This window comes from Cryptotermes secundus, unplaced genomic scaffold, assembly GCF_002891405.2.
Source record: "Cryptotermes secundus unplaced genomic scaffold, Csec_1.0 scaffold2419, whole genome shotgun sequence".
Lineage (NCBI taxonomy): Eukaryota > Metazoa > Arthropoda > Insecta > Blattodea > Kalotermitidae > Cryptotermes > Cryptotermes secundus.
In genome coordinates this window covers 67,156-79,392 of record NW_019736438.1, presented here as the reverse complement: position 1 = coordinate 79,392, position 12,237 = coordinate 67,156, and the positions used below count along the sequence as shown (strand labels likewise).

The following is a 12,237-nucleotide window of genomic DNA, read 5'->3' as shown; positions in this document are numbered from 1 at the left end:
TCCTGTGAGAGGTGGCTTCAGGTGAACCTTAGCGTTACGTTGCCCTAAGTATGCGTGCCTAGTCCCGATGTTTGCAGCTTTTCGGATTCTGACGCCCGTGTTTGAGGCTCTTCGTTTCTTTATGCGACGCCGTCAGTTGGACTATATGTAAGGCTGAATGGTATGATGTTCGGTGAACAGTAAATTGTAAGAAAGCCGTCGTGGTTTAGTCGAAGTCTGATCACGAAATTTGCTTGGAAGGACTGAGGAAAACCGAAGGAAAGAAACTTCAGTCAGGATATCCGGTGTTACGGTCGGGTTTCAAACCGAGCTACCTTCAGAATGCAAGTTTACCGCGTTACCGCAAGGCTGATCAGTTCGGGTTTGAGGCTTCTGTTACTGTAACATTTGGTATTCTTGTAAATCAGTGTTCTGCAAACTTTTTCTACTCGCGGCACACCATGAAGTATCCATGACTCAACACGGCACACCAAAATGTTATTCCCTTCAAAAACGCATTATATCAGACAATTAATATAAATACATAACGTGATCAACTTATTGCTATAATATTATTATATTGTTATTTTATTATCATTAAACAGAAATCGACCCATGCATTTATTAACAATTAATGAACTTCAATTCACTGTAGAGTGTAGAAAATACACTTCTATTGCTATTAAAGTAAATACAGTAATTCTACTCATACACTCAGTGTGATACTTGCGCCTGCGTAGCTGCACACAGGCGACTGATCCGTGGTGGAATCGTTGACAACGCAAGTCTCCATGGTTTATGCTGACCGTCTTACAGTGTATACACTTTTTTACGTTACTCTTCACTTCCACACTACGTGTTTCAGCCCTAATGTGCCATCTTCAGGTGTCTTTATACACGTTAAACTATTGTACTGCATGCCATAATGTCTTCATTCTAAAATGACTAAAATCTGTGTTCGTCATATAGGACGATGAATTCTAAATAATAATAAAACTTTTCAGGATTCTTCCTACGTCGCACTCAAACACGCGAATTACGCCAATCCTCTTTTATGTGAGCATTCCTCCTACATATATTTGTGTATCGTGTTCTGTGTTCTGTTGTGTTATCCAGCAGTACAACGCATGCAGTAACAGGAGCAAAACACAACACAGAACACGATACACAAATATATATAGGAGGAATGCTCACATAAAAGAGGACTGGCGTAATTCGCGTGTTTGAGTGCGACGTAGGAAGAATCCTGAAAAGTTTTATTATTATTGTTTAGAATTCATCGTCCTATATGACGAACACAGATTTTATTCATTTTAGAATGAAGGCATTATGGCATGCAGTACAATAGTTTAACGTGCATAAAGACACCTGAAGATGGCACATTAGTGCTAAAACATGTAGTGTGGAAGTGAAGAGTAAGGTGAAAAAGTGTATACACTGTAAGACGGTCAGGATAAACCATGGGCATGAATCAGTGTAACAGGACGCTAAAATATAACAACGCAAGTCTTATTTCTTCATCGATGGATTTGCGCCTCTCCCTCTTTGATGTCTTATTTTCAGTTAACGTCGAGAAGCCCAGTTCACAAAGATATGTAGTTGAAAATGGCAATAACACATTAACTGCCATCTCGGAGATAGCCGGGTATTCACTCCTTATTGCCAGCCAAAACGTATCCAAAGGCAAAGAAGTTTTAGTTTCAATGTTCTGTCTGCTATTAAATCTGCGAGTTCCTCTTGTATAATAATCGGAAGATGTTCTGAATTCACAACAAATGGATCACGAACCCAGTCGAAATCTCGTACACTCTCTCCAAAATACTTATTGAATTTCTGCTGCAGCATTTCTAAATGTTCTTTAATTGTGTCCATCAGCACTTTATTGCCGTCAGCAAGTGGTCATACAGTCGGGGACATCTCAAACGACCCATCTGTAATTCTCTAACTAGCAACCAAAATTTGCGAACTACTTCAGAGCACAGCTGTGACAGAACTGAAAAATTGTAAAACGCGGGATCTCTACTCTTCAAACGGAAGAAGTGACACTATACCGACTTATTTTTTAAATATTTATAATTTTAAATGAAGTCCAACAATCGGTGGGTGCATCGTTACAGGAAGAAAGTCATAAAGTTGAAGAAGCTCTAACTTCTAACAAACAGGGGCAAATACCAAAACAGCGTTATAAAGGACAGGAAAACCCATGCTAATCCCTACACTTTTAGGGAAAAGCACGTACACAGAACATGCGGCAAGCATATCAAAGAAGCTGCTTAGATGCGAGAAAAATAAAAATAAATCAATAATGAAAACTATGATATAACAACAACTGTGAGTAAATAATTTTCGTTTAATTTCTTAGAATACAACGTTACTGTACATAAAAAATCACAGCATGTAATAAAGAATAAACAAGCATCATCTTGTAAGATTTGAGGCTTTCACGGCGGTGACTATGAAGAAAGCAGTCTTTTGGGATTTGGCACCATGTATAAGTGGTGTTGACCGACGTTTCGGACTGTCTGCTTTTACCGGTTCTCACGGTCTCTTCGCTTGCAGTATTCTTATATTTTCTTCTACCCTGAAGATGGAGGCGATACGTTCCTCCGAAACGTCGGTTAACACCACTTATACACGGTGCCAAATCCCAAAAGACTGCTTTCTTCAAGCATCATCTTGTTTAATCAGTGCAGTGGCTGAGAATAAAATACAAGCATATGAAACACGGTAACTGGGATAAAATGAAACGAATAAAATTCGACAATTAATTTCTTACAATAGGTAAAAGTTCGCGTCACACCTTTCACCTTGTGACGTCACACCAGTGTGTCGCGGCACACCGGTTGCGGAACACTGTTGTAAATTGTGGTCAAGTTTTGAATTCGGTTATGTTCGTGAAGAACATAAAGAGCGAAGAGCCATTCAGTTCACATCGTTGTGCTTTGCGTCTGCTATCGAAGAACATATACTAAAATACAATTTTGGCTGTTGTTTTATATGGGTCTGAAACTTTGTATTTTACATTAAGAGAAAATCTTCAGCGTGTGTCATCGTTCACATCTCAAGTTTGATGTTTTTGTATTGTAGAACTTAACCTCAACGGATACTTCTTTCGGGTACTATTGAATACGCGTAACTCTGAACAATAGTAAGGTGTTTGCTATCTTGTTCGAGAATGAGGCAATTTGCTTGTTATTTTTATGTATTTCGAATGAAGCTGCAAGCTACTGCGTGTCGCGCCCTCATGTCCCCAGTTCTTTATTGTGACCGCTAACTTTCTTCATTATTGACTGTACAATTAAATTGGCCTCCTCTTGAAGCCGCCTCTCTAGTGTTGTGATGTTTGTGCGTTTGGTGATGGGAATGTTCCTTATGCCAATTCATCAAGTGCCGTGTCTCATATACAAGATGACATTGACATGTTGGAAGCTGATTCCTTTCCGCGCATGCGCGTGCAGAGACTTAATTTAGTACACGTATCGTATATGAATTGGTGCTGTATTCGTTGTTGCATGTTTGAGGAAACTAACGAATTCGTTATGTTAACACGTATCTAATTCAACGCCTTAATTAAGTACTGTTTGCTTGGTAACTCGTTTTTCTTTCGTCGTAATGGAATGCACTGATTGGATCATAGTGGTCTTACACAATAAAACGAATGAGTGTAATCACTCCATGCTCGTGTGCATACATCGAAACGCTTCCCGTATGCTACATAGATCCACTCTTACATCAGTTTAAGTTATGAAGATGAAAAGGAAATGGTCACCTGAGTACTGGAATATACTCTTACACCTTACTTAATCCATTCCTCTTGTACCCTACGGTGACGAGATTGTTATTTCATTTTGATCATTTTACAGACGGTAGGTCTCCTTGGACGAGTGATGAGCTCGTCGCAAGGCCTCTACCTACATACAGGACAACACAAACACAGAATAAATGTATACGCATAAAAAACATCCATGCCTTGTGTGGGATTCGAACCCACGATCCCGGCTTCCGAGCGAGCGAAGAGAGTACATGCCCTAGACCGCTCGGCTACCGTGAGCGACCCATCGATATCAATTTTCGGAAAAGTGTATTTGAGATTAGGGACCCAGCTGCAATTTAAACGTGATTTAGAATAAGACATTATTAAATTTCACGTTTGAAAGTAAGATAAACTTATGGAAGTATGTGTAGGTACTACAACACAATTCGGAGAACTAGAAAAAATGCGTTGTCACATTTTCATCCAAAAGTGGAGAGCACTCCAGTGCTCAAGAAACAAATTGTTTCCTTTTTGTCATACTTTATTTATTCGTATCTAAGACAGGAAGACATTCTGCAATTTTATGTCCAACAAGGACTGTGTGGACTTGCCCCGCTTTTTTCTTTTATGCATCTGTGTAAGACTCGAACCCCAATATATATATTTTAGCATGTAGACTTGAATGCGGGGTAAAGACACTAGTTGGCTATGCATTTTTAGAAACTATACGCACGTTCTTGCAAGACATACAACTGCCAATGCAGTGAACTGTTTTGAAAATTACAAACTTTGATGTAGTTTTAATCTCCAATATGAGATATATTCCATATCGAATCTTCTGTGTTACTTGGCTTTTTGCCCGGCCATTGTTACGTTGCAGACATTTCTGTTTTGTTTTAGGCAGGTGCAACGCTTTGTTCTGTATTTGTAGTTTCTAGAAAGCGTTGCTGTCCTATGGGTTAGCGGTTTTCTTTCATTCAAGTGACAGTGATGTCTTAATTGCATCTGTTGGTCCTTCTCGTCTGCGACTTAACTTGTTCGTCGGTGTAAATGGTCGGTATATTCACGAATCTTCCAGCTGTCAGTAACAGGAGAAGCGTGTGAGTGCTAGAGTGGAGTTAATGTCAATTTTAAGTGAGAATTTCTCAATGCTTTTTAAGGAACTTCTTACCTCTGCTTATATAGGCCATCGCCAAGCAGTGCACTATAGATTTGCATTCCTCTATGCTTCCATTGAGTCCACAAAGCTAAGATATCCTGTTACACGCGTATACGGTTTTGGAGACTTCAGTGCATGGCTAAGACATGAATTAATGCCAATTTTAAGAGATAATTTCTCGATCTTTAAGGAACTTCTGACCTTTGTGTATATAACCCGTCACCAAAGAGTGAACTATAAAGTTGCATCCCGCTATGCTTCCCTTGGAACCACACAGCTAAGACAACCTGTTATTCGCGCATACCGTTTTTTTCTGAGACTTTAATGCATGGGTAAGACACGAACCATGTTCTACCTATTGGTTGATGTATACAAGCAGAGGTGGGAAGCAATGCAGTCACTCTGGACAATAAGGCATGTCAGTATGGAGCATATATCGATCGTTTCGGAGAACGTCTCTGCTTCCGTCGACAGGAACTGATGGAGATGGGTGACGCAGATTATTATGAGTGTTGCATCAGTCCAGAGCTTCCCGTCACAATATGACTAACTGGATGCTCGATATCCGCCACGGTATAGCTCCACCTTTAGGGGATGACAGCTTGAGATTTACGGAAAATTCGTCTTTGAAGACACCGATCATTGCACATAGTCGCTGAAAAGATGTGGAAATACTACCGATATTATATAGCGTAGTCGGTGTAGCGACTGGCTACGGGCTCGACGACTGAGGGGGTCGCGGTTCTAGTGCCGGTAGGGTCAAGAATCTTCTCCAAATCGTCAAGGCCAGCTCTGGGGTCCACCCAACCTCCTGTCAAATGGGTACCGGGGGCTCTTTCTCCGGCGATAAAGCGGCTGGGGCGTGAATCTGAGCACTCACCTCCAGTTAGTGCGTAAGTCAAGAAAATGTGGAACTATACATCGACTCCCCCATGTATGTACAAAGAAGCATTGGCCTTACTTGCGTATTGCACTAGTTAGGATTGAATTCAGTAGGCTGTATATCAGATGTGGCCAAACTCTGGCTGGCGAATTGCGTACGGTTGTTCTTGAAGTGTTAGCGCTACTTGCGGAAAAGAAAGATGAATCCCTTCCCTTCATTTTAGAATTAATTAAATGTGAAATATATGTTTTGTGGGAAGTGTGTACCTTGTCACACATCATAAAATTCGTATGTGTTTGCGGCTCCCAAAATACTGAAAATTATATGTGGTTTGAAAGTTATGTCAGTGACTGTGAAGATTTATGTCTTCTGGAGTATAACGCTTCTTGCCGCGTGACTGAAACTGATTTATTGCTTGGATTAATTTTCAACCCTGGAGGTGGAAGCGAAATGTTCCTCCGAATCGTCGTTTGACTCTCACAGGACTCCTCGGCGTTATGTTCTAGAAGACAGCTACTAGTATTTTGAGAACTGTGTCACAAGGCTCCAATGTTCAGGAGGTTTGGCCACTCCTGGTATGTACGATTATAGATTCTGTTGCTGGAGGTTTTGTATTATGATGAAACAGTAACTGGTTAGAGCTCTGCATTTCGGTGGAAGGAAAGCTACCAGAGCCTTTCACTGCAGGGACATGCCAGAAGTTCTGAGTTATGTGTGCAGATGCGTTATCTTGAGAACTGAGCTGTACAGCACTCAGATCGCCGTCAACTACAAAAGTATTAATTTAAACCAGAAATGTATATTACATTGTTTCATTCATTCGGCCGTTCTGTACTTTGAATAAACTTGGAGGTGTGTTAGGTAGAAAGAAACAAAGGTGACAGAGGGTTGTCCATCTGCCACTACAGTTAAGGCCGACTGTGTAGATGCAAGTTTTGCTTTTGTACTCTCTTCATTATACTAACCAGTAATTATGCTTAGATCATAAATTAAGAGAATCCGCCCACCCCTTCATTCCACTGTAGAACACAATTCTATATACAGTTGAAGAGTGGCTTTTTCTTCTCTGACGAGTGATATTTTTGCGCTCAATATCTGATTGTGTGCATTGTGATGTGTATACCCATTGATAGGCAATATGGCAGTAAACACATTCCCGCAACACAAGCGCACTTGATAATAGGACATCCATTGCTACGTAACGGTACATTAAACACGCATTCTTGACAGTGTAAGATAGTGTTTTCCGTGGGATCCGTGCCGACGAGTTTTAAGAGGGCACAGAAGACGGGACGGAGTATAGAACAGTAGTTGAGAGTAGTCGAGTCTTCGGAACCATCCAATCCAAAACCCGATCTTATAAGTCACCCCTACACAGGACAGTATTTGCCCATTTTGGTTATATAATAATGGTGCATGGGAGATGCGATTGCAGGACGGGCGAAGGTGAGTGAAACAGCGACTGGATTTGTGTGGCGTTTATTCATTTAGTGACTTTACATAAAGATAAGGTTAGCATGAATCAGGATGATTGCGTGCGAAGTAAAGCTTCATGAGGTTTGCGTTTGAACGATGAGATGCAGATTAACCAATGATGGCTTTAGTTTGCAGAGGGGAGGCATATCCCAGAGGGGACGCGTATCCCAGAGGGGACGCGTATCCCAGAGGGGACGCGTATCCCAGAGGGGCAGCCACCTTAGCCACAGCGGGGGCTGCGTAAGCAATAGGTGCAGCCACTTTAGCCACAGGGGCAGCGACCACGGCGGGTTCACGGTGCACGACGGCGTTGAATCCGTTCAGAGGGTCGGCGGTGTACTCGACGGTACGACGGGTGCCGTCAGGCTCCACCAGGCTGTAGCTGCCCTGGACGACGTCTCCACTACGAGTCTCCTGCTGTCCCTTGGAGTCTCCAGTCAGAGCGTCCTGGATGTCGTAAGCGTAGCTGTACTGGGGGTTGGGGTCGTAGTCGGTGTCGACTGCGGCGACTTTAGCTACGGCGGGGGCGGCGTAGGCAAGGGGAGCAGCGACTCTGGCGACGGCGGGGGCGGAGTAAGCAAGGGGCGCTTGAGCCAAGGCGGGGGCACCATAAGCCAGAGGGGCACCTGGAGATACGACGGCTGGAGCGCCGATGAGTCCTGCTCTGGCAACGGCCAGTAGGGCAGCGAGGATGAAAAGCTGAAAGTGGAAGAAGAGATTATTACTGCAGAGACAAATGCACCAAGTCTTCCTCATATTGTGTATTTAGACTAGGCTGTATATTCTGATCTGTGTATTGCTGCCTAAATTCGTGAATTGTTTCGTTGTTTAAATGCAAGAAGCAATTGATCGTTAATCACTTCCTTTGTTCCTTCCAAGTTACATTAACAATTGAACTAGTAGTTCAAACTTAGAGAATTTAAAGCTTTTGCGGCGATTATGTACAGTGGAGCCTTCTCAAACGAAAATAGAGTTGGTGTCCAACATTAGCAGCTGTGCAGCTGTATCACTCTTCACACCCCCTGATGAGGGGGACGGAAACGGGCTCCGAAATATGCCATACTAATTCAACGTCCACGCGCTAATTACCGTAGAAGATTTTATGTACTAGTAAACTAATTAACCAAAAAATGTGTAAGTAAATGTGATTAATTAACCAATTCTTTGATTATTTAATATGGGAGTGCGATAGCGTAGTTTGTTGATGCACTATGCTACAAGTCTTAAGGTCGGCGGTTCGATTCCCGATGATGTAATTGGATTCTTCAGTTTACCTGATCGTTCTAGCTGTACTATGTCCCTGGGGTCGACTCAGCCTCTAACAGAAATGAGTACCAGGAATCTTCCTGCTGGTAAAGGGCGGCCGGCGCGTAAGGCTGGCAACCTCATCGCCATCTGTGAGCTGACTGTCTAGAAAATGTGGGAGCCTCGACGTCTCACAACCCTATGGACTTCCACTGCACGTTGCAAGGATATCTCTACATCCCTACCCTCTTATGTTCTTTAATACCCCTGTCCATCAAATTTTCATTACTAGTTGTGGCACGTGACTCATCGGTGAGGTATGATTCGCTTAATGTTTCGAAATATTAGTGATGGCACCTTGCCGTGACGTCCCCCGTGTCAACTGTGTACGTCTCGTGAACTGACTGCAGATGTTTCTGCTCTTTTGGACGAGAAGTTTTTGTCAGACTCGAGGATACGTTATTTCTGTTGGCAATAGACTCAGCCCCTGAGACCAGGGCCCCCCGACATTCGCTTCAGTTTGACAATGGAGATTCTCATATGTACTCCGGAAACGGAAACAACATATTCATGATATCCTGCTAGCACTTCGTTTCTTTGGCGCCTATACCTTGGTATCTGTTAATTAGTTAATGATTGCGGTTTAGGGGCTACTTTGGCCCATACCTTATTTATTCAGTACATTGGGGTGTAAGTCGACCTTGAGGTTCCAGGGAGTAATGTCCGTTGTGGCACCTTAAGCAACCTAAGGCCTCACAGTCATATGGGATGTGTGACGCTGTTTCATCTTCGCTCAGGCAGCTTTCGCAAATAGCGTAATAATAATAATAATAATAATAATAATAATAATAATAATGACCGTATGCTTATTAAGCATCTCACCATGAAAACATATGGAAGAGTGGAGGTATAGCTCCACGCATTTGCAACCGTGGCATTTCTTGTAGGTGAGTAGTTAGATTCACGCTTCGGCCGTTTTACCTTCGGAAGCAGGATACAGTGTGGACTCCAGAACCGCTTTAAACGCTGAGGATACAATAAAAATCTCTTGCCCTAGGCGGAAATCGAATTTCGAGTTTTGGTCGCCCTGTGCATAGCGTAGTCACTATACTGAGCTATCCCGGCTCGTAGTAATTACCAATGGGCCACCCATTGGCCCCATCAATCATGCAAAAAACAGCAACAGCTGTGGCCAGGCACCTTCACCAACGTTTCAACATCTCAATGGTCGCATACCTGTATAAAATGTTACTTTGTTTGGCCACGTGTTTATATAGGGCCACAGGGCCAGCCTGGAAGCTGCAGAAAAGAGAAAAGAAACTATTCCCGCCGGGAGTCGAACGCCGTTTCCTCGGTCGTCCAGCCCATAACCTCTTCAGCATACTATCCCGACTGTACCCTGCAGATCATTAGTACCTGTCTGTTATAGCATACGGTGTCATATCGCTGAAAACCGTAATCTTATTTTGAAAATACTTCTCTTACATGTTGTCCTATATTCTAAAAAACTAAATACTAGCTAATTTGTAATAATTATGTTAATTTACTTAATTTATAATAATTCTACGCTTACTAGGGCTCTGAGAATAACCCCTGCGAGCCTTAGAGCTTAACAGTATTGTAATATCCGATTGTTTCTTGCAAGACAGAATAGCGAGTTTCTTGAAATCCGAAACGAATTTTCGTTCGTGCACTGTACTGTACCTTGCAAACCATGGCGTGGAGTGTCTTGTGCTGGGCCTCAGTTGCACCTTGTTTTATATAGCCAGTCATGATGCAATACCGCGCGGGAATGCCTAATTCAGTGAGGGAGGGCGTATCCTTCGGCCTTGATTGCGCGAAGCAGGTTCCCTGTGTCTGATCTTGTTTTGCCCACTTCTGTGCGGGTCAGTGGCCACTGGTCATTTCTGGCAGAACCTGCACACCCGACGGCTCCTGTGGCCACTCGTTTGGGACACCGACCGCCCACTTCAGCTACCAGTTGCTACGGAGACAGAAACGTAATGACTGGGGAGTATGAGCAATACTTTCGCTCCACACGCTTTAGTATGGATTTCTGTTAACCCGCTAGTGCATTTAGCCTTTAAAGCTAAGTGGTTATTATATGTACCCCTTTTTGTAACATTCAAGAAGTCTGCATTTTGCCCACACAGTGCATTTATGTGTTTCACTTCATTCTCACGGTAAACAACAATAGTTTTCCCACATACCATAAGCACGAGTACAGAAGAATCTCCACTGTTGGGAACCGTAACTTGGTGACGTCTAATGGAGATAGTTACTGATCAGTGACTAGTGAGGGCAATGCATGCATTAGTGGCTTGTTACGTGTCTAGATTAGCGGTAGCGCTATAATTGTTTGTAGTTACAAGTCAAATTACCAGTCAGAACACCATATCTAATCACTAATACATAACAATTATTTAGATTAATATCATGGGTTTTCTTGGCTTCCTTCCGTTTTCAAGCAAATGCTGAGATGGTTTCCAAGTTCCTACTGCGTGGCTCTCACATAGCCCTCCCGATTTATACTCGCAAAAGCAAACCCATGTTCTGTAGGCTTCAAAACTGCAACTCTCAGCGCACCAGAAAATAAAAATCTCTTGTTCATTGTTTACAGTGGCTCGGAGTCCCTACTATCATGTATTACTAGATTATTTCACGAACACCCAGGCTAGTGAGCATTGCTCAGGCGCTGGATAAATTCCATGCTCGCAGCTGACGTTCCAGGCCATCAGTTTGGCTTACCTTCCCAATATCTGTCTCACTTTCTCAGGGTTCAAGAGGTTAATACGCAAATCCCCCCCCCCCCCGCCCTTCCAGTGCTGGAGCCATTGCTCCACTTCTACTGGCGGCTTCACAAACCCAGTCATTGGTCAGCGCCGCGCAAATAATTCTTTTTACGTCTACAGCAATTGAACTTAATGACCACTGACGTGTGCGAATACCAAGCAAAAATAGCGTATTTGCATTGCAACTCATGCGAAAGGCCGACAACTCTGTATTCAAGGATAGACCGTAAGTATCTTTCCAAGGTTTACGAGATCTCCTAATATCTCTTCTTCCTTATGCCCTGCATTTTAAAAATGCTTTTGTATCTCTTGTGGAGTGGTTCCTGCTTCAGGGGTGGATAAAATATGACTTCCCTGCACTTAATTCATTAATGAAACATCACCCAAGAAGACATATGGGGGAGTGGAACTTGACCTCAGCGTTAGATGCAAGTGAGAGGTCAGCTTCATGCCTCTGTCGCTTCACTTCACTTCATTATATGGGAAGATGGGTGGGCCCCAGGACCGGGTCTGGATGATGTGAAGGAGAGAAAAGTCCCATAACAGTACGGAGAATCGAGCTCAAATTCCACGACCATCCAACCCACAGCCCATCGCTTTTTGAACCCATTTTGAGCCATAGCGTTCCTTAGGACATTCTGGTAGATTTGTATGACTAGACTGTCTGGTTTTCACTTCTTTGGAATTAGCAACAATAATTTCCTTTTAATAGAGCAAGGTATTCAGCCTTGCTTCGATCCCTGAACCTGGAGGACCGGATCTCTGTTTTTATTGACAGGGTGGCCCAATTATGCCATCAGGCACAGGGTTCCCTTTTCCTCGCCTTCCACGTCTCTCAGCGCTGCGGTGGAGGTATTCCAACCCGCCTCCACTTCTAAATGCATACAATAAATAATGAAGTTTATATTTTGACATATATGCAAAATTTGGCTCCATGGTTTGTGTGTGT

The 12,237-nt window shown here is 43.0% G+C and overlaps 1 protein-coding gene across 1 annotated transcript in view; it reads right to left on the bottom strand.

The window, feature by feature from the left end:
- Positions 1-7,359: 7,359 nt before the first annotated feature.
- Positions 7,360-12,237, bottom strand: part of LOC111869973 (calphotin) — a 10,280-nt gene continuing 5,402 nt past the window's right edge. The window contains exons 3-4 of the mRNA XM_023861876.2: positions 10,201-10,374; positions 7,360-7,950 (exon numbers count right to left, since the gene is read on the bottom strand). Coding sequence (XP_023717644.2) covers positions 7,360-7,950; positions 10,201-10,374 — 765 coding nt within the window. The remainder of the gene's footprint in view (positions 7,951-10,200; positions 10,375-12,237) is intronic.